This window comes from Patiria miniata, unplaced genomic scaffold, assembly GCF_015706575.1.
Source record: "Patiria miniata isolate m_02_andy unplaced genomic scaffold, ASM1570657v1 HiC_scaffold_5, whole genome shotgun sequence".
Taxonomy (NCBI): Eukaryota; Metazoa; Echinodermata; class Asteroidea; order Valvatida; family Asterinidae; genus Patiria; species Patiria miniata.
In genome coordinates this window covers 2,364,149-2,391,681 of record NW_024037072.1, presented here as the reverse complement: position 1 = coordinate 2,391,681, position 27,533 = coordinate 2,364,149, and the positions used below count along the sequence as shown (strand labels likewise).

The window sequence follows — 27,533 nt, the reverse complement described above, 5'->3', positions numbered from 1 at the left end:
CACGCGGCGCAACATCTAACCCGCCATGTATGTGCGCTTTGTCAATCATTAAGCCATTTCTTCGCTCTCATCTTGCAAAAAAAAAATAACAATAAGGCCAAAAAAAAAATAAGTCAATGGGGGGGGCCTGGCCTCCGCATCCTTTAAGGACAATGCATAACTCAGAAATCCACCATCAGCGCAGCAGCTTACGAATACCATTTAGGCATGTTCTCGGAGCGAGTCATCCCTGGCAACAAAGCGGCCGGATCTAGATTGGGGTCAACAAGGGGGTAAACCCTAAAAGGGCCGGGGAATCCCCCCCCCCCCCTCAAAAATTTCCGTGACTGAAAGTTTTCCCATACACGTCGTGTACACAGAGCAGAATTACCATTCATACATATGTATAATTAATTAGCCATAATTCCAAAACCCTTTGACATATAGTCATGAAAATTCTTGGGTGTGTTCATGATGAGTTGCTCTATGCATGTACTAAGTTTCAAAATTTTCGTCACTCGATGGCCGAGATCTTGGGGGGGGGGGCGGGCGGAATCCGCCGCCCCAGCTGAGAGATAGTCAAAATAACCCGGCCATTTTAGGGTTAAGCACGCATGCATTTTCTTCATGATTTCAAGATGTTGCTATTTTGTTTGTTGCCGGGGGGAGGGGGGAGACGATACCCCTCCTCAACCCACACAAGGGTGTATTTGCCTGCAATCGGGAAGACTTCCCATATGTTTTGTACACGAATCCAAGGCCAAATAGGGGACCTCTCGGGAATTGGGGACCCTTTTGTCCTCTATATTGTTCAACGTCCCCTATTGAATACAGAAACAAAGTCCCCGCCCCCACCCAATCTGCCACTGAAAAATTAAAGGTTGCCTGTCGTGAATTTCCGATGCTTTGAATTGAATTTGAATTACTGTTACATGATACATGTTTATCTATTTGCCTAATCAACTGATATGGCTATTACTTTCTTATTTTTTATCTTTTGCATTTTTATAACTGCATGTCTTCTCAACTAAATCCCTCATTGACATTACTGCCCACATTTTCAACCCAAAACAAATACGCCCTGGCTACCCGATCTATGATCGCGGGTAATTATTCAGCTTGTACGAAATAAAATCACAAAACGCTATCTTTAAACATTAAATAGCGCCCTCACCCAATAAAAATACGCGGTGTTGATTTCTGACGACGACGTGCGTGACTATCGCACGCGCTCGACCGCACTGATGATGCAGCAGCATTTCCCCATAATTGTTTAATGTTGACGTCGTCACAATCACACGCTGCCTGTTACTTCATTCATAATCACTATCCACCTTTACAGCTTGAGACGGAAAACGTAGCTGCGGCACCTGTATTTGGAATCGTTGAAGAGTCGAAGGTGGAACATTTATCTGGAAATGGATGGTGGAAAGGCGGCAAAGAAACGGCGAGTGGAGTCCAATAATGGGTCGGAGAAGCAAGCCGCCGTAAGCATCTAGCATTGTGTCTAGCCGGCCATTGGCATTGTAATCTAGGGCCCACTACTTAGTACGACATACATTGTACATGATCATGATCACTAGTACTATTGGAGGTAGCCTTCTCTTTTTAGTTCTACCTTTTAGGCCTAGTTGTGTCATCAGTGTATTGTTGATGTACCCTAACGTGGCGCTATGGCGGCGCGGCCCCTGGCGCACTTTTATTTTTCGCCTGTAGCGCCTAGCTAGAGCAAAAGTTTTAACTGAAATTTCACAGAAAGTGACATTCATCAAGTTCTAAACACTCCCATTCATAAATTGTGAGTTTATTCACCCGTTACAAAGTTAGAAGAAAAAAATATTTTTTGGGCGTGACTTTCCGATGGGTATGTAAGTAGAGATACATGAATAATGATTTATCAGAATTTATCAAGTTAACAGAAATTCTTAAATGTTAATTTGGAAATTTCCAAGAATTTCTAAACACTAAACTTGTATAAAACTGGCTAGGGACCTGGACTTACTGCAGTGGAGGAAGAGGAAGACTGGGCCACAAGAGGTCAGAGTTTTTCCTAAGGAAATCCCCTCGGTTGAAATGACTGCAATGAATATGTATGTTTATGCGGAGGAGATTATTAAACGATTAGTAAAGTAGCAGTGTAAAGTGAATGGGGAGGAGGTGAAAGTATGTATCCTGGGCGGCTAAGCAGCTACGGGGCAACGCAGTCGGTGAAACATGATTTCTGACATTAACTTCCTTTAAAGGTACTTCATAGCCACGACAAGTGAATGGGAGGTCTTGAAATATTTTTAAGTTAAAAGTCCTCAAATCCTGGATGAACAGAAATGCAGCTATGCTAGAACGGAGTGGGAAGAGTAGAACTAAAACTGGTTTTATAGTACACCATGACCATGACCCCGTAGCTGAACATGTATATTATGTGCTAATCAACTTGATCAAGAAGTTACATTTTTAATAATAATTCAATCAGCCCATAGACATAATTGTTTTACCGTTATTGTTGAAATGTAAACAACAAAGCGCTAAACTTGCTTCTTGGGTGATGTGGAAAGGGGGGGGGGGGAGTCGTTGGATGGAGGCATGAGCTTTGAAGCCCCAATACATTGTAAAATTGTGTGATAGTACCCTTCACGAACATATTGGGATGATTTCTGTGAGTTATTGCATCGAAAGACTTCTCAACTTGCTTTCTGTCAAATTTGCATTGCTTAAAAAATCATCGCGACATGGGCCTATACGTAGCGGGTTTGTGTTTTCAGCCTTAGTCTACTCTAAGCGCATTACATGTACAAATAATACAATGCATACAAACCTTTCACCAGGGCTGCATGGCCTTGTATTATGGACGGTTCCTGATTTGCATAAAAAGGGCTGTGCATGGGTGTGCTGTAATAGACTGTTATGATTGGTTAAGGGTGCCCGCACTGTATCATCACGCCACAACTGTATTCGTGTATACACATACACAGTACAAATTGCTTGTTTTCACCCAAGATTTAGTGTTATTTGAGTACATTGTTCTGGCTTTCTGCATGATATTTTGATTACGTATATTGTTAGTTAAGTTTCCTTTTTATCGGCGATTGGCCTACATGTGCATTGTAAATCATACAGAAATATTTTTGAGAAATGAAATATCTCCAGAAATCAGCCCTCATGAATTGTCATTTTATTTTTCTCAGGCTGTCAGGCATGTCAGGTATCGAGTTATGAATATAAATTCCATCATGCATGGTCCGATAATTTCTTCCAAACAAACTGCACTAAGGCAAAAAAAAAAATATTCGGTTTCTGGCCAGACCAAAGTTCTGGAATTGATGCGGCGACGCGTTTTTTTTTTTTTTTTTTTTTTGGCTTTTTTTTAACCTTGGATTGTACAGACAAGGTGGGTACTAGTTTGCTTTTGTTGTGTCCTTATATACATTGGGGACCTCCATAATTTGCCTTGGTGCCCTCCATCATTTGCCTTGGTGCAATTTCCCCATTCCTTGGTACACAAATTTGAGGAGGTGCGGCAATAGAGGACGCTGCTGTAGCTACCGCGGACAATTTGAAGAAAAAAAAAAGGTTGACACACGTGATTAAAATCGAAGCGCACGCTGACCAGAGACCGACTTATTTTTTGTTTGGGCTAATCAGAAAATTGTATTCATCCACCTTTAATATTTGATGTTATGCCTGTGTCTGGCATTTCTCTTCATTCGAACATGTCTGAAAAGATCCTGACACTTTGTAAATAAAAACCAAATATATTGTGTCCTATGTTCTACTGTCACAGATTTCAGTAGGAAATACCCAACTGAAAACAAGCAGACATGAAATCCATCCAATTCAAAACATCACATTACTAAAAAAAAAATGCTGACATATGGTTGATAATATGTAATGCTAAAGGTCGACATGATTTGTGCACGATTACAATTTATAATCATAATTCATTTGCACTACATGTACGTCTACATGTACATGTAATGGTGACTTGCTGTAGTGTGGGTATATTTTTTAAGGGTTACAATTACGTACATATGTTCATGTATTGCCTTTTTTTCCCGCAGGCAACCAGTATTTTTATCCAATCATGCCTATATGGCATGTGTATGGGGCTGCAAGGTCCAGACGGTTTTATGATCCCACCATAGCACGGTTGAATGCCATGTACTATGAACATGTACATGTACAAGTATCTGTCTGTGGTTGCTTTACCGTGTTTACATTTATTTTCCACTTCAGTGAAAATTAGCTGGATTTATAAAGATCCCTTTCCAGTGTTTGAAGCATGCTGTTGTGTGGACGGTCAGTGATACAAAACGAGAACAAAACAATCTGTTCAATTAAAATTTGTTCGTTCTGAACGTATTGGCCTACATGTACATGCACAGGACCTGGTACATACACATCTTTGAATATATTTTCTGTAGCAAAACCTGTATGGAGAAACATTTTGTAAATCGTGCTTTCGTCATCTACACAATCATGTGTAATTGACCTACCCATGTACATGTAGATTGCGGTTAGAATCGCATCAACGCAGCTTGTGCCATATTGTCCAGTTACACGATATACAAATTTATAGATGCGGAACTCGTAAAATTTGAGACAAACAAAACTTAGTGTACAAAAATTCCATATGGTTGTCTAAGGGGCATGGCTAACTCCCAAATGACGATAAGTCAATACGCTGCCTGTGCATGTACCGGTTTGTCAAATTTTGTACAGTGCTAATGTCCCCAAGTTATTTTATAAATGATGATATTTAATTAATCACTGAGACAAGTTTAAAATAATTCCGGATGTTGTCTTATGCTGGAATATGGAGCTATTTGGAATTGAAATGTATGTACTAATTAGGCCCTATACTGTTTTGCATTTGATAAGTTTGCATATAAAGTGCCCCCCCCCCCCACATTAAAACTATTGTAATTTTCACAACACGTAACCTGCATAGGCCTACTATTCACATTTTGGTTTGTTTGTTGATGTTTTTGTTTTGTTTTTGATTTGAACCGTGTTCTTATCTTGGCTTTTGACAGGGTGGTCAGCAGACTGGTGACAATGGAGGGAATAACAACACATCGCTCATGTTTGGCTTGAAGGAAGAAGTGGGAATCCTTGCACGAACTCTCAAGTTGTTTGAGGTACCGTTCAGTACATGCGATATTAATGCAGAATTAGCCTTTTGTCTAGTTGAAAGTACCAGTAACAGTTGCTTTTTGGAGAATTGTGTACGTGGCAACTGGCATTTCCTCTACCCTGCATGTATGCCAGGATATTTTGTGCACACCAAATTGTTTTAGAGTTAAAGGGATATTACTGCCTGAAATAAGCGCTTTTTAAATGAAAGGATATTAAATGGAAAGAGCATTTAAAAGTAGAATATAAATGTCCCATACCATCATTGAACCCTACATGTACCTTCCTAGGCCTTTTTGCTAGGATGTAGCCTCAATCCTGCAAAATCCTCCAATTGGCCTCATGAATGGAAAAATAGCCTCAATCCTGCAAATTCCTCCATTATTTCTTGAATATGGTCCGTGGAGGGGTGACCACTGCCTGAATCCTGCAAAATCCTGCAGCAGTGACTGTCAGTACACGTATGTTTAGGCTTTGCCAGTGACATCTTGGAGCAGTATGGAGGGTTTCAAGCATAATCCAGGCCTATATTTATGCATGGCTGAGCAAAACCAACACAAGGTCTGGCCCAAGACCTTGACAAAGTGCATCCTACGAAATCAGTAACGCACTTTTGCCATGAAACCTTAATCCTCCAAATCCCTCCACTTTAATAAAGAGGATTTTGAAGGATTCAGGGCGGATAGGGTTAAAAACTGGGTGTTTTTGTGTTATTCTTGTGAGAACCGTGCGAAAAAAAATCCCAAATTTCGGGGCTCACAATTTCATCAAAAAAAAATTGAGTTAGTTCAGCCACACAACTGGTCGTTTTTTGAGGACGTGTAAGAAACATGTAATTAATGTGACACATACGGTACAACGTGTATCGTACATTGAATGAAAACGACAGGAAAAATGTATGCGTACTCCGTCCTGTCCAATTAAAAAAAAAGAGGGTTTTTTCTTTTCTTTTCTTGGGAATGGTATTACATTAGGTTTGTTTCCTTTCAACTAGACCCTTCAAAGAGTATAAGTAGACAATCCCAAACATGAAATTTTCGAGGATTTCAGGCTGTAATGCTTCGATGCATACTGAACTATACAACTAGTTGTAGGCATTAGGTGAACTTGATAAGTACATGTACAAATGCTTGACATGCACTGTCAGTGTTGAGGACATGGTCGTGTAGTCTCCTTTTTGGGGGTGGGGTTTAAGTCAGTGATTTAAAAATTCAGTTATGTCTTAATACAATTACATGTAGACCCTTGTTTTTGTAACAGGAGCATGACATCAACCTGTCGCAGATCGAGTCTCGTCCATCCAAGCGTGTCGAGGGCAACTATGAATTCCTCGTCCTGTGCGATGAGAAGGCGGACAAGCTGGATGCCGTACTGGATAAGCTGAAAGAGAAGGCAAAATACGTCCACGTGCTGTCACGTTCACAAGATGAAAATACAAGTGAGCTTCATGTAGATTTCAGACATGAGAATCTTCCTGTTTATACCGGTACAGGAATTTCTGGGTTTTCTTGGTGCCCAAATTTGCTGCATGCGTTCTTTCAGCAAAACAAAACCAATTCACACACATCCCTAAGTGATTTGTTTTCGTTCTGCTGAATGAACACCTTGGTTGTGTTTAAAATTCCGTTGCTTGAAAATTACATAAGTAATTTGAATGGTTCTTGTACTAAAAGAAAGCTTTGGAATTATACTAAAAGGATGGTCCCGACATTTGGGTTTTTTTTTTTTTTTACTCAACCTGTATTAGGCATGTACATATATGGAAAACATATGCACCTTTTGTTTTCGAGGAATAGAAAATGTTCAGTGAAGTACATTAACTGGGAATTTTTTTTTTTTATTTTCCATTAGCGATGAAGAATGAATGTACTATGCAGGTGAACAAATTGCAGGCTTTCAAGCATTCCCGCTTTTCCTACTTTTCTCTGGTGCTTTATTTTACCCCTACTTTTCCTACTGTTTCCTTAAAATTCCTACGTTTTCTTACTCTTCCTAATGTTTATTGTCTGTACAACTCCGAAAAATGAAATCTCATTGGATATTTTTTCATAACACTGTTACACACTGTCATATTTAAAGCCCGAGTCCATCATTTGCAGCTATCCAAAAAGTAACTGGCGTAATTATTTTTGAAAAACATACTTGGTTGAAAGATAGTAAGGGGACGAAAGAAGGCCTTTCCAACGGTGCTTCTGAAGACGCACCGTAGGAAATTCAAACTAGTAGTTCGTTTTGTTATTCGGCGAAGCACGCGCAAACATTGGCACGACGCACATGCGCGCACGGTTTCTATAATTCGTCGGATCAGTGCACGACATCACGTAGCTGCAATCGGCTCAGTGAGAACGTGTCTCGGACGCTGAATTCAGGCCCAATTCAAAACTTGATTCAGCAACTTTTGATTTGAAATCGAGATCCTAAAATGTTGTTTTTCTCAAAAAATGCAGCTGAAGCTAAGCTGAAACTTCATCAGATTGGTTGTTCAGCATCCTTCTTCAGATATTGAGCACTTTTGTTGCTTCAAACAAACAAAATGCACAAATTACAAATGATGGACTGTACCTTTAAATCACACAATGACAAGCTTGGGCGCAGGAATACTACAACTGTACTTCTGAAGCACAAGTGTTGTGAGTACAGAACATGCCAAATGAGGCTTATTATGATGCTGTTGACATGGGTGAGTAACAACGAAAACTACTCCTGAAAGCCCGCAAAAGTCCTACATTTATCCTGATTTGTCCTCCAAAGTGCGATTTTTTTTTGAAAATTGTGATTCTTCTGTGCTCCTTCTTTTTCACCTGGATCTTGAAAGCCTGAAATTGGTAAAATGATAGTTTTTATGGATCCAATGTGTATGAGAGATGAAAGTATTACTACATGTATGCACTACATTTTGAGTTGAATAAGTTTTGTTAAATCTGACCTTGTGTTTTGTTTTGTCTGTGTCATTTCCAAACCATGCTTATTACCATTCATGCTTGATGGTGTCACCCATGCATCCATGCTCCTCCACCCCGCATCTTTTATCATTGCACTGCATCCACCGATGCCTAAGGCTCTGTTGACAAAAGTAAGTAGTATCATCAGTGGATCAGCATCTTAACCTCTACATGTAGAGAAGATTGAATAATTGAAATAGTTGTTTTCTCTTCACCGCTTTGTAAAAATCTACATGGGATGCAAACACTACAAGTAGAACATATTGCTAGGATGTCAAACAGAATTATCTTTTTCTCTACATATACAGTGTACAGGGTGGTTAAAAAAAAAGGACACCCACATTTGACAGCAATTTCCACGTACTTAATGAACTTATTTTAAATATTTTTTTTACATACATGTAGTAGTAAAGTATAGGCCTTTATCCATGCATGGTGAATTTAAGCTTGGAAAAAGTCGCAAAGATAATGATATTATGCTAATTTGAATACAAGTCACCGAAATCAGTCTTGTCCACGGGTTATTCTATGCAAATGGGACGTTTTCGTAGTTCATGAAAATTAAAAACCTTCCTACCAAAATATATTTTGCCCTGGTAACTTTTATTGAAGCTGTCCAGTTATTCATGTCAGTGTTAAGATCGACTGAATGAGCTGTTGGCTTCAGTTCATTGTTGCAGAACATTACATGACATTACAATCAAATGTCATGCCCTTTAAAATAAAGCTCCGATAGCTGAGCTCAGTCAATCGAAGGGAACATACCTCCGTGGACAAACAGGTTTCGCACATGAAATGTTCAAATTAGCATACCGGAAGCTGAAAGACCAAATGTGCAAATGCAACATTTTTTTCGTCACATTTGCTTGAAGGCCAGTAGTCAAATACATGTAGCTACTAATCAACAGTTAAAAATAATTTTTAAAAATAGGTAAAAGTTGCTGTCAAAAGTGGGTGTCCTTTTTTTTTAACCACCCTGTATGTACAAGGGAGGATCCAAGATATATTTTTGTACAATTTTGGGAGTCGAAATGTAATATGTTCATCAGCTTGTTATTTTTTTCCCATGAAATCCAAGTGAAATGTTTCAGCATATGTCTGCCTTACTGCCAAAAAGAGCACTTTAGAATAAACTAATAGGATTGCATGTTGCATGTTGCTGGCCTGAAAAAAAAGAGTTCTGCTTCTGGTTACCTGACCTTACCTCATTTTCTGGCGCGACCCTAAAGTTTTATCGGCACGTTTTAAATAAAATAAAGAAGTTTTGTAACAAAAGGGGGTTTTTTTTTGGGGGGGGGGGGGCAGAAATGAGTCGGAAACTCATACTTATTCTTAAAGGGCCCATGAAATGTATTTTTTTAATGCAATCCTTGAAAATGCACCTTTGTGTCCCTTTAACCTTTTTTTGCCATTTTCAAGGGTATTTTGGTGCCATTTTTGGTTTTTATGCTAATGCAAGTTTCAATATTCATGAGCAAAAGTGTGATGTCATATCAGGCAGAAACCTCAATGTTGCAATTAGTTTATACACAAAAAAGGTGCCAACATTTTGGATATTTTGCTGTCGTAAACTTTCTTTTCATTAGTGATTCATTGTTGTGTCTTTTCATGGCAGTAAGCCAGTGAGCAAACTTTTCTCACACATTTTTTCAATGAGCATTTTTTTTGGGTTCACTTTTTCAATAGAAAAACAGCTAATACACAATGTATGTACAGTGTCTCCCTAAAATGGCATCAGGACAACAGCGCCCTCAATTGTCCAGAAAAACATTGACAAATTTAAATGTTTAAAGAAGTGCACTTTTTAACAAAATTAACCAAAAAGCCCTTTAAGATACACACTTTCTTTGTAATTAAAAAAAAGTCTGAAACCACAAGCTTTATAAGGTAGATAAGCTTTCTGTCTTGAAAGTTGGGTTCATTATAGTCATGTTTGCTTAGCCTACCCCTAAATCACTCAAATCAGCTGTATAGTGGGTGGCATGTAGCAAACTATTGTGCATTTTATGATTACAGCACCAAATTTGGCACAGAGATAGACCAATATCATATCAATAAATGTGGATTTTGGAGCATTTCAGATCTAGCCCTTGACATGACGGCTGTGGAAGCCATCATTTCAAAAGTTCTGAGTCATGCTCAGTCAGCATAATAACTTAATGCACTTTTTTATGCAGTGTGGAGGCCAAAATATTTTCTACAAAACAGGCATAAACAATGGATTATCTTTAAATATCTCATTGGAAAAAAAACCTGAATAACGCCTGCCAGCATGGCCAGCTGATTCTGCAAGAACTGTACAGAGTACAGATGTACAAAGTGGACCAGCCAAAGTAATAAATTTAGTTTGGAATTCAAGTTCTGACTCGCCAAAAATAATGTCCTGGCAACGTTTTAGACCTTCCACTATCATAGCAGGAAAGGGTCTGGCAAAACCCTTGCCCCACAAATAAAAATCAATTGAGTTTGGTCACAAAAAGTGCCGAGTCACTATTTTAAAAATGCAATTATGTAAAAAAAAAAAAATTACTACATCATTTTCGTAAACTTTAATTTAAGTATCCACATACAAACGTGCAAAAATGCATTGATGTCGATTTCTTGTTATTCATAGATGTCAAGGGACAAGCTGGTTAGCTGTTGGGGGGGGGGGTTTGACTTTCAATGACGTCGCACATTCCTAATAAACATGCGCATTTGATGTCTATTATGTACAATGGATGGAAACGGGAACACCTTTTAGGGAAAATATACGTACTGGGATAATTGATTTTAATTGATAATTGCTTTCTTTTTCTGGGGGGGGGGGGGAGGAAGTCAGAACATTCCCCCCCCCCCCCCCCCCACGTTGACAAAATGACCTAACATGTACATGTATATGTAGTAATCTATGACCTACTGTAGTGCATTTAAAAAGTGCTGACACAGCTATGACTCGGCTCTTCTTGTGGCTCATCGCAACTCAATTTTTAGTGGGGCGCGATTTTTGTCAGCGTATTTTCTTTTGTGTTTAATAGTGGAAGGTCTCTCACATTTTGCACCCAAGCAGGGCAGAAAATATTTTGGCCTCGATCCAACCACACGAGAAAATGCATTACAAAACAGTGCTGACTCAGTATGACTCAGAACTTTTTAGTGGTTCCCACGGCCTTTAAGCGATGTTCCTATATCCATATTTGTTGATATGATATTGGTGTACCGGTATCTCTATGCCCAAGTTGGTGCTGTTATTATAAAATGCACAATAGGTTTGCTTTGCCGCCCACTATACAGTTGATTTGAGTAGTTTAGGGGTAGGGTATTTAAAAATAGCTATCCAGCAAACCCAATTTTCAAGACAGAAACCTTGTATACCACTCAAATTAAAGATTGTGGTCTCGTGTAGTTTTTTAATTATCCAAAAAGTATGTATCTTAAGAATAAGCATGAGTTTCCAACTAATTTCTGTCCCCACAAATACCGGTAGGGCAAAGACACAGGATTTTTTTTTGGGGGGGGGGGGGTGTCCTTGAAGCAATATACCCCCAGGAAACACGATTGCGGATATGAGACCAACTGTTGTGACTGTCAATTGGAAAGGATTCCCATTATTTTGTTCAACGTCAGCTGGTGCATGAAGCGTTTTGTAGCATGTCGAACACCCAGTTTGTGTGCAGTACAGTGCTAGCCCAAGTGCGAAATGAATGACCTCATTATCAAATTGTCCACGACTGCAATGAATTGGTAGTTGGTCAGTGGAGACCTGAAGCACGTGTTGTTGCAAAGGCCTTAGGGACAAGGTTATTGATTGCCAAAAAAGGGCATTTGGTGAAGATTGTTACTGACCAACCACCCTACCAACCTCCAACCAATGGCGAAACATGAGTACTTGCAGAGCTGCTTTGCTGCATCTAAAAATAATACCGAATTTAATGTTTTTTCCCCTCACTTTCTAGTCCCTTGGTTCCCGAGAAGAATCAGAGATACTGATGACTTTGCCAATAACATCATGAGCTATGGATCAGAGTTAGATGCTGACCACCCCGTAAGTACATTGTAAACCTCAATACGTAGATGCCCGACCCTCCACTTTAAATGAATTTTCTCCTTTTTTTTCCCACATCATTGATTCATCAGAGAATTGCTGGTAGCTGGGACATATGTTTAATATGTTAACCATTAATATTCTCTATTATAAGCCGTTACGTTAGAGAAAGGACCTGCCAAGCATCATGCCTATAGATACATACAAGTATACAGTGATTCAAATGCGAACAAAATGTAATGGAATGCCAGACATAGATTGTGTAACCGACCTAGATAATATACATTTAGGCATGGTTTGAAAGATATGCCTTTCCGAGTAAAACAAATGTAAACACTTTCTTGCTATCCTTTTAGGTTTACATGTTTATATGCTAAACATTTTAGCATGAGGTGATAGCAAGAAAGTGTTTAGAATTGTGTTTACTCGCTAAACACATTTTTTTTGTAGGCCAGGCAGTTATCCACACAGAGGCAATTAGGCTACCTTTGTCCAAATGCCTAAAATTGAAAACTTGGTCCCATGGTCAATTTGACCTCTCTCAGAAAATTACTCATAACTCTGTCAAAAATTACCAGATTTGGACGTTTTATGTCTCATTTTAAAGTGGAAAGGCGTATATTTCAAACCAGTACCGGTATATTATCCATGTTGGTTACACAATCTACATCTGGCATTCGCTTATATTTTGTTTGCATTTTTTTTTTAGACACGCTGTATTTTGGTTCATGCCTATACATGTACATGTATTTTGTTTACTGTGCCCACTTAACAGATGTCAGTTACCACCTGCATGTACTGTTCAAATGGTACGCAAGTTTGAAGTTCGTACATGTGCATCATATACGCAATACAGCACAGCAAACTGGCTGTTTTACCGGTAGCTGAGCGATGTTTACTTTTAAAAAGACAATGTATAGGCCTACAGTAATATTATTAAGGGTTAAGAACAAACTTTGTTTTCAGGTATTTTTTGGTTGAACTAGTGTTAACCTTTTTTTGTAAAGATAAAAATGGCTTGATATGTTCATTTTGATATTTTGAAGATTCTGTTTGAAAATTGTGGATTCATTTCTATTGCGTACCCCCCCCCCCCCCCCCCCCCCCCCAATTTGGTGAGTGATTTTATGAAATTGATCTTGATTGTTTTCACGTTGAATTCAGCATATTTTATGGTCTGTGTATGTAGTATATGAGTAGTCCCATTTGAATTGTTTATATTCTGTTGTCACCTTTATTACTGCAAATAGGGTTTTACTGATGACGTGTACCGTGCCCGGCGTAAAGAGTTTGCAGACATTGCGTTCCACTACAAGTAGTGAGTAGTTATCTGTATCTCTGTGGAATTTTTTGTCTACTGACTGGAACCTTTTAGAAGACAGCGAAGGTACTCTAAGTTTTTCACTGTCAAAAAAGTGCCACGAAATTAACAAATAGTTTTTCCGGGGAACAACCAATTTTACTTGGATCATGCGGAATACCATCCTTGCCAACTGCAGAAGCACATCCCCATGTTGAACGTTCTTTCTTTTTCATTTAAACGACTAATTGCATGAATTTCAGTTGGTTTATTACAATCAAATGAGGGCCAGAGGATTTTTACCGAGGAAAACTCACATGATCAAAGACATGCATGGACTGACAAAGCCAATCCATAATGAATCATTTCTAGGCATGGTCTGCATTTCAATCTGGGTCAACGTGTCATCGTAAATCCTAGAACAAAAGTGGGAATTTTGAGCTATTATTTACTTCTTGAGCTATTATTTGCTTCTTGGCTGTAAAACCAAGGATTCTTAAATATTGCTCATGGAACATGTGGATTGAAGACCATAAAAAAATGATCACGTACAGGTACAATGTACATGTACATGTACACATGTTCGTTAACATCACCCCCGAGGACTGACACACAAAGGAAGAACAACAGATCCTTTCAGTCTTCGGGAGTTGCGTCTTTTGTTGAAAACGGTCCTCGATCGTACGGTTATGTGCTTAGTCTATAGGAGAGTGTTATATTACAGGGACAAAAGGAAACACAAAGCATTGTCCTCGAGAGTATAGTAAAACACAACTGTATGAGCATGTACAGGTGGAAGTAAAACTGTGAGGTACAGGTATTGTGGGGAACCCCATGGTATCAGACAGGAACTGAAAACCCAATTCACATGTAGATCTGGGTGGTATTCGAACCAGGGTCTCACAGGAGGACGCGATGAAATTTAAGGAAGGTACCACTGCACCCACCTGACTCTCTAATTTTGTGTCACGAATTGTGTCCTTTTTAATGGCATGCCAATTCAAACCGTCAGCTACACAGAGAATGAGAAATGTTCACTTCGAAGCCCTGGGCAGGATTCGAACCAGGGTCACATTGTTGGACATGGTGATAGGCGAGGAAGGTGCATGTAGCACTGCACCAGCCTGACTTTTCACTTTGTGTCGCGGTTGTTTATCATTACCAGCCACACGCCGATTCCCCGCGTCACCTATACAGAGGAGGAGATCAAGACCTGGGGCAACATTTTCCGAGAGGTGTCCAAGCTGTTTCCGACCCACGCCTGCCGGGAATTCAACCATATCTACCCTCTGCTGGTGGAGAACTGCGGCTACCGAGAGGACAACATCCCCCAGCTGGAAGATGTCTCCAACTTCCTGAAAGGTAAAGTGGAACAAGATTATTACATAATATTGGATAGCTTGAGGGGGATACAAGAATATATTGCACGAGCTATAACAATGTTACACGAGTCGAAGATGAGTGCAATATTGTTATAGCGAGGGTTATGGTTATGGTTTTGTAAGTGTAAGTTCAGTCATCCATCTCAAACAAACTCGATATGTGGTTAGTGTTCATGGTATCTGGTAAAGTTATTCGACTTGGGCAACAGGTCATGACCTCCAGGGTTACTCTACCTGCCTCGGCCGGTCCTAGGTATATATGATTTATGTCACTGTGTTTCTCTAGTGTCTTGAAAGTTATTGTTTTGTAAGTAAAAGCATAGAGCTACAAACCCAGGCCCCTTTATAGCTGCACAGTTGTAGACTGTATAGTGAGGCACACACAAGTGACATAACACTGCCTGACGAACACGGCTGCCCACCCATTTCTTTGCTAGTCCCTGTTGCTAGTTATGACACATTCCATTTTGGTTAGGTACACTGAATATTATCCTAGTACTAACTCCCCGTACATGTATACAAACTGCTAGGATGCTAGTCTGAGTATCACCCATTATCCACGGAGCCAAGTCTCCTGTGTAACGTCTGATATGTCAAAGCATGCAGATATATGCGATCTCTCGCCTCAGCCAATTGGAGTCGACTTTACTAAATCGTGACATCATTTCATTCCCAAATCAGGACTAAAACTCTGATTTTAATTGGTCAGTTTGAATGCAGTGTTTTGTAATACAACAACAGCCGCGCGTGTCATGTCACATAATACAGAGCGCGTGACCACAGCCTTTGTTGCTGTGTCTAGCGTGATTTTTTATCCATTTCTAGACGCGACAACGAGTGAATGACCGAAGACCCGACATAGAAAGCGTCCCCTGATTGGTCAAAAACGAGAGGTCAAGATGCGGTTGTCTTGCATTATAAATCAGCAAATCTGTTCCAAAATTATCCTACCAGGATGCCAGGGGAATCGCGCAAGTTTTTACTTTTTTTTCATTTCACATTTTGCTGATCAGATTGTACTGGCTTCACTCTGCGCCCAGTGGCAGGTCTTTTGGCACCGCGTGACTTCTTGGCCGGACTAGCCTTCCGTGTGTTTCACAGCACCCAGTACATAAGGCATGGATCCAAGCCTTGGTACACACCAGAACCGTAAGTCCTTCCTAGCATCGGGCATTAGAACATTATCATGTTGCGGCCATCTAGATTTTTTTCCCATGAATCCAAAACGAGGCTTGAAGGAAAAATAGTCTGGTTCCTTTTTGCACAAAAAACATTATCGTTCCATACTGTTATTGGATAAAGGGAGCATTACTGATTTGGTGGCAGCATAATAAAGGTCTATTGACGTTACTCTCCCAGTGGGTTTTTTTTGGGTTTTTTTTCAATTTTCATTTTGAATGAGACATTGAACAATGAAAAAAAAAAAAAGGCCCACGTTTTATAGTTTAAGTTGGAAAATTAACTTTACAAATTTCAAATTAGGTGTTGACTACCAGTAATATAGCATATTTTTAGAGGGTTGAAAACATCTAAATAGAAACAGGAGCCTTTTCAAATAAAACACACCAATTGAAATGTCAAATTGAAATGACTTGAAAAATGAAATGTCGTGTCCTGAATGTTCAGTGTAAATCATCTCCCTTTTGTTTTCCTCAGGGATGTTTGCCATGAGCTGATTGGCCATGTGCCATTATTTGCCGATCCAAGCTTTGCCGCGTTCTCCCAGGTAAGTGTGCATGCGGAGGCTGTTATCTGAGTGGTAGTGTGACATCACTGAGGGGCTATCCGCTCCGTTCACAAGTACCCCCTCACCGGCAAAGAAAGTACAGTTAGGGGTGACCGACCGACGCCATCTTGCCTGACTGTAATTCATTTGCCGCGAAGTGCGGCCACTGCGTGTAGGCCTACATGGTACGAATCCCCTGGTGTACGAGCGTCACACACAAAGGAAGGGTGCGCGCGTCCACCAGCGAAATGTCCCGCCCATGGGACGTCATTGCTAGGTAAAAGGGCGCCCTCTTTCGTTGGCGCACGGAGCCCATAGTGACCCATAACAGTGGACGACAGAGAGGTAATGAAGGCGCCTGAGCACCACCACCACTCCCTGCCTAGGTTCAGGTTTGTCCCTGGTTGGAGAAGCCGAGCATTTAGACATGAAGGAACTTGTATACTGAAAATATCTAAGTAAATACTCCAGGGCTGTGCATCGGAATCTGATACCCGAATCTGATACACTTAAAAAATCCAGTCAAAAGAGGGCACACTTTAAGTAAGGCACAAGAGGGCGCTATTTTTGACAGACTCCATTTTAATCACCAGCGGCTCAAAATCGCTATACCGAACGATCGCTATTACGAACATTTTGTGTGGATCCCGCGATTTTCGTTATAGCAGCATTCCACTGTACCTGGTTCCTGTACTTACCCAGAAATGCACATCTCTTGTGCACTTTAGCTCAAGTAAAATTCTAATTCCCTTTGCAAATGATTGTTCAAAAACTACATTTCTTGCATAACAGTTTTCAGGCTGTGTGTCCATTCATTTATATTCATTATCGAAAGTACTCAAACCAATGGAGCCTTGGTGCTTACCACCCAGTTTCTTGCAAGTGTGGGGTCTCGGAAACAATTTTTATTGCATCCTCCTTTTTCCACTATTTAGGAGATGGGCCTGGCCTCGCTTGGTGCACCTGACGAATACATTAAAAAGTTGTCAACAGTAAGTAAAAGTTCTTATTTAGATAATTGCATATATGGTTTACTTTAGTTTGTGCCTCTCCATCAAGGATTAGTACTTCTTTGAGAGTACTGTTTTGGTAGCTTTATGCTCAATTATTCTCAAGCTACCATTAATATTGATTTGAGAAACATCTATAAATTGCAGACGGCTGTTTACTTCCATCTTGATATAGTATTTGTACGCATGCAGAGGGCACTACCGAAGAACTGTTAAAAGTAAGCATCGCACAGGGCTATGTCACATAATGTTCGATACTGTTTCTGGTTGTTAAAATGCTTTTGACATGTTTCTATATATTGAACTCTTTTATGTTGGGCTTTTCTTTGACTCTTGACTTTGACACTTCTCTGTTGGCAGCTTTACTGGTTTACTGTGGAGTTTGGGATGTGCATTCAGAACGGTCATAAGAAAGCATACGGTGCTGGACTGCTGTCCTCCCGTGAGGAACTAAAGGTAGGGCTGCAAGAACAAAGACATCCCACCCCACTCAGTGTAAAGAATTTTGACAATTTTGTATTGAGAATTGGAGCATATGGCAACAGACGTACTCTTGTGACACGGAAAGTGCTGGAACCAGTGCATGCACACAGTTTGAACCCACACACTGGAGCCCTAATTGTCACACAGCCATGCTTTTCTGGCACGTAGTCCACGGAGAGACGACATTCTCAATCTTGTGTATGATTTGAAGCTTTGCACAGTGGAATGAATGGCAAGAACGAGGCTTGGGGATGACACAAAGAGACTGTCAATCACTATCTTTCGATAGATCTGTGAAGAAACATGCGTTTTAAAAATTTAGGCTTAACATGGTGGAGTAACAGAATCGTTTCGGTTTGCGGTAACACCATGAGGAAAAAGCTACTGCTCAGTACATATTTAGTTCAGTCAGCCGTTGTAAAGTAGGTCGGGAGGGGGGGGGGGGGGGGATTCCGGCCATCGAGTGACGAAAAATTTTGAAACTCTGTAAGTGCATAGAGCAACTCATACCCAAGAAATTTCATGACTATAGGTCAAAGAGTTTTGGAATTATGGCTAATTAATTATACATATGTACGAATGGTAATTCTGCTCTGTGTACACAATATATATATGGGAAAATTCAGTTTTCACGGCGGGTAGCCCTGGCAACCCATGGTCCAATTTTCATGTTTTTGGTATCAAAAGATGAGGGGGTTATGCTATATACTGTAGCGGTATACACTTAAAAGGTTTAACGATTTTAAGAAACCATTATTTTGTTTACCAGATAAGGTTCTTTGAAAATGACCACTGGCAAACTCGAACTCCAAAGCCAGGTCGTTCCTTTAGCTGAAACCAAATAATAGGCCTAATAGTAGGCTGTGTTAGGATTGGGAGTAAACCAATCTGAATTTACCGACACACAGCCTACTTAAGGAGCAGCATCTCCAACTCACCTCAGTCTCCTGACGATGACTAGAGCAGGCTAGTCGAAACGTTGAGACCAAAGAAAGTTCTTTAAGAACTTAAAGCAGGAATGTTCTCATCAGAACTAAAACTACTTAGCGAAAGTTGACAAAAAGCAGGACAAGTTCTTTTTAGAACTAAATATCCACTGAGCAGTAGTTATTACCACATGGTGTTACCGCAAACCGAAACGATACTGATACATTTATTCTAAACGTTTTCAAAGAAGGGATTGATAGTCACTAGGTTTGGATTCAAGCCTATCACAAGCCTGGTCTGAAGTAACTTACAAGTCCTTTCCCCACATCCAGTCACAAGTAACTAGGGGGTGAAACATAATTCATTTGGGGAGTTAGACTGGCGCAGTGGTTACTGTCTCTCCTTCCATCACTGTGTCCCGGGTTCGATTCCTGTTGTGGTCCACATGTGGATTGGGATTTCCCTACCTGATTTCCGTGGGTTTCCCTAGAATATTTTTCTGGGGTTTTCCTCCCACCTCTTAACACTGTAATTTCTTCTCATTGTCTGCTCTCTACATGTTTCTTCTGGCTTTCAAGCTACAGTGCCTGGGGCACTTGTGAGAAACCCTTGGTTTCATTACCAGAAAGAAAGAAATAAAAACAAATAATCAATTTGTTATGGTTCACGACTTGTGATGGACTTGCAAGGACAAGGACTATATAGCTGTAGCCATCTGCAATCCTCATTTGTGTATTCTTATCAACCTTGATTCACTGTCTGTTCCTGTATATGACAGCCACAATATTGATGGATTTCCTATTCCTCTTTTATTGCAGTACTGTTTGACCGACGAGCCTGCGACCCGACCCTTTGACCCAGCTGTAACAGCCGAGCAGGAGTATCCCATCACCAGCCTCCAACCCATTTACTTTGTGGCAGAGAGCTTTGAGGATGCCAAGGATAAAATGAGGTGAGACCAACTAAGCAGGTCAGCACTGAGTTGGCTTGACCAAAGACAATGTACTCCATGCAAAAATAGAGGTTTTATTTAATTACTTATTTTAACTGGGTAGTCAATTAAGTGGAATCTACTCCCATGGGGCCCAGTAGTAACCCTAAAAGGGCCGGGGGGGGGGGGTTTGCAGAATCCGCCACCCCTCAACTTTTGCCGCGATAGCCTTCAATTTTTTTTTTTTTGCGACCCCGAGCTGTTATGACTTCTTTAGCCTCCAGCCTTGCGCATCTTTTGAGACCAAAAACATACAAATTGGACCACGGGTTGCCGCGCAGTGAAAATAAATTTTTCCGGCGCTATGCGCTGTGAAAACTGCACTTTCCCATATACCTCGTGTACATAGAGCACAATTACCATTTGTACCTTTGAATAATTAATTAGCTATAATTCCAGAACCCTTTGATCTACAGTCATGAAATTTCTTGGGTATGTTTTTGATTAGTTGCTCTTTTCATTTACCGAGTTTCAAAATTTTTCATTACTCGATGGTTGAGATCTTGGGGGGGGGGGGCAGAATCCCCCCCCCCCCCCCCCGGCCCCCGGCTGAGAGATGGTCAAAATAACATGGCTCTTTTAGCTTTATAGAGAAGACAATGTGAAGAAATAACATTTGTAGATGTGGGACGAAAACCCCAGAAAAATATTTTGAAGAAAACCCACGGAATCAAGTAGGAACTGAAAACCCAATCCACATATTGGCCCAGGCAGGAATCGAACCCGGGTCACAGCGGTGGAAGGCGAGGAAAGTACCACTACGCCAATCTGACTCCTGATTTAGGTGGGACTGGAATGCTTTATCGCAAAACATCAGCCACTCATGTGTAGATTGGTTTTACTGGCGTTCGTGCACGGAGTCCATTAAGAAACTGTTGAATGATTCATGATGTAACACAGAAGAGTTATCTTTCAGACCTTTCATCCAATTTTCAGTCGTTTTGTTTAAAGGGAAAATACAACATTTGCAAACATCAAAAAATATAACTACCAAATCATTTTGAAATACCTTGCTGGACTGTTAGTGAATGACAGTGTAAAGCATCCTGTAAAATCATGGCACCTGGTATACTGTCATAATCAAGAAAAGTGGTATTTTTGTATCAATTGACCATCGCACTTGTTTGCAATCGATTACAAACCTATGAACGGGTACGAGCCAGCTAGACTGGTTCCCTGACCTTACAATTCCCCAATGTATGTAAACTGCTCTGTTTCTTCTTATATGGAGTCAGGGAACCAGACTACAGGAAAATGATTGTTTTTCTTGGTTTTTATAGCATTTTCGAACCCAAAACCTCAAAAAAGTCTGTGTAACTATATTTGCTATATATTTCCAACCCCCCAATTCCATCCATTTCTGAAAATTACAGTAAAAGCAAATGATGTATATTCCCTTTAATAATTGACAACCTCATCCCTAAGAGTCCGACTCGTTTCTTCCAACAGGAAATATGCTGCCAGCATCCCCAGGCCATTCTCAGTCCGCTACAACCCCTTCACCCAGACGATTGAGGTCTTGGACAAGAAGATGCAACTGAAGGACCTTGCCACGAGCATCAGAGGTAATGGTGGTACCTCCCAACCCGGGGGGGGGGGGGGGGGGGGGGGGGGGGGGGGATTTGGATGACGCTGCGACTGCGGTCACTAGAAATCATTCAAGGGTGGCTTAAAGTTGCCCTACTGATGCTTTTCAACATATTCAAAATTGTTTTCTCCCAATGAATTTTAAATTTCAATGCCTTATTTAAATGAAAAAAAAGCAACTTTTTTCCTATTTTGGATTTTGTTCAATCCTCTGATAATCCCCTTTTATTTCGGGTTGCTGTTGCGTCCAAAACACACACACAAAAATACACCTGAATTATTGTTGAGCAGCAAATAATTTGAAATCTGCAAAGTGAATATTCTATAATTATACATGGGTAGATTTTCTGGTTCCATTATCTCATTCAAAGATGATTTTTAAACCTTTATATTGCTAGAAATATAGCATTTTGAGAACGAAATCTAATTTTTAGGGTGAAACTCAAACTAGTATTGGGATAGCAACTTGAAAGAGAAATACAACAAACCCGCCTAATAGACCATCGTCATGCTGCGGCCATCTTGATTTTTCCCAATCAAATCAACTTAACCAAAGCGAGGCTTGAAGGAAAAATAGTCTGGTTCCTTTTTGCACAAAAAAACATCATTCAGTACTGTTATTGGATACAGGGAACATGACTGAAATGGTGGCAGCATGATAAAGGTCTATATCATTGCCGTCAGGCTTCCATATCACAGCTGTACTCTGCTTCAGGCTACATGCTTATCTTTACACATAGACAGCAATCTCCCCTGTAATACTGACAAGCTCCAAAATGCTAACATTTTTCGGGTATTTTAGAGCTGGATACCCCATGCTGTAGTTGGTTTGGCACCCATTGAACTGTCATTACAGTGCTATAATGATTCCAATCAGGCAACTGATGGGGCCACCTGTGGGGCCCTCTCACTGACCCACTGTGCTCCTAGATTTTTGTGGGGTGCTGTGGTCCAATGGTTACGGTGTTCAACTCATGTGCCGTGGTACATGGGTTTGAATCCTGACCGTGGGAACATGGTGCTTGTGCTCTTGAGCAAGGCACTTTACCATTATTGCTTCGTCCTTCGGATGGGACGTAAAGCCGTAGGTCCCCTGTGTTGAGTTAACAGTAATGCATGTTAAAGAACCCAGTAACACTTATCGCTAAGCATTGGCTGCTTAATGCGCCGCAGCACCTTGTAAACCCTTATAAGGTGCTACATAATGGGTCTCATTTCTCATAAACTTTATTTACCTTTCTTTAATAATAGAGATAACTTCCAGTGCCTTTAGTTTCTAATTGTTGGTAGATACGTGCGCTATATAAGACTCGGGTGCTATTATTCCTACAAATGTACTATTAGGGAGACACGTTAGCGTAGAAAATTCGGTAGTAGGGAGACACGGGCTTAATAGGGTGACACCTAAGTGTCTCCCTATTGGCGCAGCCCCCCTTTAGAGACAAAATTTCGCTGTCGCAATTAGGTTATATTTGTTGCTTGTTGCCAAATTAGTAAAAATACCGAAATTTGTGGAAAAAGGACCAGGGAATATCGGGTTAGGGCACATTTAAGTCGGAAAATTTTTGTGCACAAGTCTATGGGAAAGTCTCCCTATTACCCCCATAGCCGGTAATTATTATTATCATTATTATTATTATTATTAAAGAATGACCTCCAATCAACCATTAGATTGGCTCCTAACCCACAAACATTCAAATGTAGCCTAAAAACACACCTGTTTGCTTGATCCAATATATTCTTGGTTTCCCTGGCTATTTATCTCAACAAGTGTGATTGTTTGTGTTATCATATTCTTGTACTTTTTTTGTAAAGCACAATAATCCTTAGTTTGGAATTGCACTGATATTAATAATATTTGTTGTTATAATTATAAGTCAGGGACCTAAACAATCTCATGTCGACGGGGGTAAAATCAGAGGCCTGGAAGCCTCGTAATGTCAACCCTTAAAAGCTAAAACACACATTTTGTTTTGTCTTTTCTCCAAAAGGTGACCTTAATATTCTGATTGATGCGGTGAACAAGGTGTCCTAAACGTAACTCGGAATAACTCCAGGGATGGAATGCATCCAAGAAACTTCTGAAGAAATTCCAAAACCGTATGAATACATAATTTTACACTTTTTTTAATAATTGAATTCAAATTGTGAGTTTGGCAAATTTAAAAAATCAAATGCAGGTTCTTGGTGAGCCACTATCAGAGTTGAAAAGTGTTGCTTCAAGACAGATGCATCATGTATACATGTAGATACCAAGGAAGATATAATATGAGATTTGAAGGTTTGCATGGTGGAGAGATACTAAGACCTAGATACTATCTTTTCACTCTACTGTATAAGGAAAATGGTGGCTCTTTCTTATAGACTGACAATACCCATAAATATGTACGGGTTTGGGTGTTTTCGTCAAGGTGTTAATTTCCACTCCCTCAGGTTTGACAGGATTGGGTTGGGAAATTAAATATATTTTAGGGGGGACCAATATAGTATCAATCAAGCAATGCACCTTTAAAGTATCTTCAGTATTAATGTACCATTGAACCAATGATGTAGATTACATGTAGAAGAAATCAAGTGATTTTTTTAAATCACCGATTCAATACAATTTTTTTTAAAAGCATTTATCAATTTATTGAGTTTTGTGGATGATGGGTATTATAGGAACCTAAACTCCTTAGTGATGGGTGCATGGGGAGATTTAGACACGTTTAGTCATATCAATAATTCGAAATTTAAAAAAATCATAAAAATCTGATTTAAAAAAAAAAAATCTGTTTAAATAAAATAAAACGTTTTTTTTTTTTTTTTTTTTTTTTTTTTAAATCAAAAAAATTGCAAACCCTGGTGTGACCGTTGTGTGTGATGGGGAGTGAACCCGTGAATGATGATAATGAAAGTAACCAGAATGATTAACACATGATTTAAGTGACTGGATTTTGTTCTTCCAGTAGTGAGACGAGTATTTTGAGTGTTGTGTCATTCTCTGTAGAGTCAAAAGAAAGTATCTAGATAGCTACCGCAAACTTATCTTGTCTTAAGATATAATAATCAGCATTTGAGGATCCTTTTTTGATGAACCCAATCACAGTACTGATTGAAAAACTATGCAGTGTCAATTTAATAAAGATACAAATCAGAAACGTAATTCACTGTAAGGACAAATTCATGAATAGTGATGACAGCATACTCTTCTTCGAAGGAGAGATTTTCCTTTGAAACTAGAACACGTGTGTTTGTAACTAGCTGCAACATTTTTTTTTTGACCGAGTCAAAAGCTTCACTTCTTGTTTCCAGTCATGTTAAAACTTCGCTTGCAGTTGGATTTCAAAAGTTGATTTTAAAACTACACTGAGAGTTGGAAGTAGATGCACAGACTTGCAATTAAAAAAAAAACTAAAACAAGATAACCCAGTTTTATGAAAGATTTTACAGAGAAAGGATTGCACACACGTTGGTACCTTGTATTAGACCTATCAATACGATATGTCTCAAATGCTGGACTTAATTCCATATTGGGGGGCCACGCAGTGATGCATGCTAAATTTCCTGAATTCCCTGGATTGAAATTGAGACTGTTTTTTCTACTGTGGAAGCTACTTTTCTGGTTAATACCAGGAAAAATCAAATTCCCTTCCTCCAGATGTCTAGTTATCCTGTAAAAAAAATGCCCTCATTTCATTTTGGATAAACTTCGCCAAATCTCCTCTGAAAATTATTGGATTACCAGACGTCAAAAGGAGAGGAATTTTATATTCCTGTTTCAACACAAAAGTAAGGTGAAATTCAGTCTACATTGGTGTATCTCCGAATTGGATAGAGTGTGATGTGTTATGTCTTGCATTGAAATCATATCGTATTTACCAGTCCATAGCAGCATTAAAACCACAATTATGAATTCTATGACAAAGCACAAAGTAACATTAAGCAATCATTATGTGGAGGTTGAGATATCCAGAGTGCGGTGATAGATGTACATGTATAATCAACAGTCAGTTGAGTTTGAATATGATTATAGTGATTCCTATTAACCGTTGTATATTTAGTTTAAATATTTAGTGTGTCCCATACTTAGTTAAAATATTTAGTGTGTGGATAAAGATTATTTGAGCCTTCCCATTGACTTTGTTTCATTATGCTGTTACGTTAAGCTAGTTCAGTCATTGCGAAAATGTTCAAAAGACACAAATCTGGGACTGAGAAACATTTCCAGTTTTGAAAATACTTTGAAAATGCACTCAACTCTCCATAGACTTTGTACACACCCAAAGAGGTAGTGTCTTGATATTACATTCTTTCCCTTTCCCTTATTTTTTCAGCATTTTTCTATTTCTTATTTTGCTTCTTTATCAGGAGAGATTCTCCCTTTAAATCGATATATCAAAATATTGGTATTTGTATAATGTAGAGTAAATATTTAGTCTTATTTCGCTAAATATGTAGTCTTAATTGGCTAAATATTTCATTAATCAAATACCGCAGCACAAAGCGTTTTATTATACAACTCTAAAACGTCCTGGTTAGATTGACCCAGAATCTGTGTTTCATTTGGCCTGACAATTTTCAGGATCAAAATGACTACTATCAAGACTTTCATAGTCTATGTAATGGACCATAATTTTGGATAAGGGGTGATACTCGGACTAGATTATTTTCGGGGTCATTTCGAAAGCGGCAATTTTTTTACCCTAACTAGTATCAGGCCGAATAATCGGAGTCAAATCTGACCAGGGTGTAGTTGTAGACATCAATGCATTTTTAGAAGTACATGTATGTGTACGTACATGTAGTTACTCCGTGCGGTGAACACGATATTTTTCCCCCAAAATTATTGCTCTTTGTGTTTGTCAGTGAATATGGCCCAAGAAACAAATATCAGGCTAAAAATAGTGTTATCAAAACCCACGTCGGTATCGCCGCACGGAGGGCACCATAAAACAAGGACGAGCTAATTCAGTTGTAAACCAACGTATTAAGCTCATCAGCATGATCAGAGTTGCTATTTTGGGCCAGGGAAAATAGTTATTGCTCAGACTAAAATGGCTCTCGCCAATTTATTTGCCTATCTTTTAACGAGGAACTTCTTAAATATGCTTTTGTTTTACTGATAAATATCGGAGTACATTGTATATCGGACTATTATATTACCGCGTTCAGCATTTGTAATTTACTTACATGTACTTTGTTTTACGGTGGAGATAAGTATAATCGTGCATGCATTTGCTTTGATTTTGATCGTTATTCTGTTATCATTTTTGTGTGCTTGTATTAATGAAGTCCTTTAATATAGCATAAGATTACACGTAAACATGTATATGTATATTCATTTTGCAGGGTTCCACAGGGTTTCTCTGAGTTATGATCTTAACTCTAACCCACCTAAATCTTCCAAAATCCTCCTGACAGTTTTGGAGAATTTTGGAGAATGGAGCATGAACATGTGTTTGAGAAACATGATGATTTTGGAGGGTTGGGGATGAATGGCGTTAAATCACATGATGATTTATTTGCCTATCTTTTAACGAGGAACTTCTTAAATATGCTTTTGTTTTACTGATAAATATCGGAGTACATTGTATATCGGACTATTATATTACCGCGTTCAGCATTTGTAATTTACTTACATGTACTTTGTTTTACGGTGGAGATAAGTATAATCGTGCATGCATTTGCTTTGATTTTGATCGTTATTCTGTTATCATTTTTGTGTGCTTGTATTAATGAAGTCCTTTAATATAGCATAAGATTACACGTAAACATGTATATGTATATTCATTTTGCAGGGTTCCACAGGGTTTCTCTGAGTTATGATCTTAACTCTAACCCACCTAAATCTTCCAAAATCCTCCTGACAGTTTTGGAGAATTTTGGAGAATGGAGCATGAACATGTGTTTGAGAAACATGATGATTTTGGAGGGTTGGGGATGAATGGCGTTAAATCACATGATGATTTTGGAGGATTGAGGATGAATGCATTTTGAGAGGCAGGACTGTCTGACGATTTTGAAGGATTGAATTTTGGGTATATATCCTTCATTGAACGAGAGTGCACAA

At 39.4% G+C, this 27,533-nt stretch overlaps 1 protein-coding gene across 2 annotated transcripts; it reads left to right on the top strand.

Moving 5' to 3' along the window:
- Positions 1–1,193: 1,193 nt before the first annotated feature.
- On the top strand, positions 1,194–24,863 carry LOC119740502 (protein henna-like). Of its 2 annotated transcripts, XM_038215822.1 has the most exons (14): positions 1,194–1,466; positions 5,010–5,114; positions 6,370–6,547; positions 8,168–8,182; positions 11,987–12,075; positions 13,326–13,393; positions 14,541–14,737; positions 15,771–15,906; positions 16,414–16,483; positions 17,419–17,475; positions 17,854–17,949; positions 19,722–19,855; positions 21,344–21,459; positions 23,473–24,863. In XM_038215822.1, exons 1-14 carry the CDS (start codon positions 1,398–1,400, stop codon positions 23,514–23,516), a joined length of 1,374 nt encoding a protein of 457 aa, XP_038071750.1. In that variant the 5' UTR covers positions 1,194–1,397; the 3' UTR covers positions 23,517–24,863. The 2 variants fall into 2 exon arrangements, with proteins under 2 accessions (XP_038071750.1, XP_038071751.1); XM_038215823.1 differs by lacking the exon at positions 8,168–8,182 and having other exon boundaries at positions 1,195–1,466.
- The last annotated feature ends 2,670 nt before the right edge of the window (positions 24,864–27,533 follow it).

Bases quoted from the DNA above. Each gene is read 5' to 3' on its own strand.
- LOC119740502 (XM_038215822.1), top strand. From the start codon at position 1,398: ATGGATGGTGGAAAGGCGGCAAAGAAACGGCGAGTGGAGTCCAATAAT. The intron at 12,076-13,325 runs GTAAGTACATTG...TACTGCAAATAG, and splicing joins AGTTAGATGCTGACCACCCC to GGTTTTACTGATGACGTGTA. The intron at 16,484-17,418 runs GTAAGTGTGCAT...TCCACTATTTAG, and splicing joins GCTTTGCCGCGTTCTCCCAG to GAGATGGGCCTGGCCTCGCT.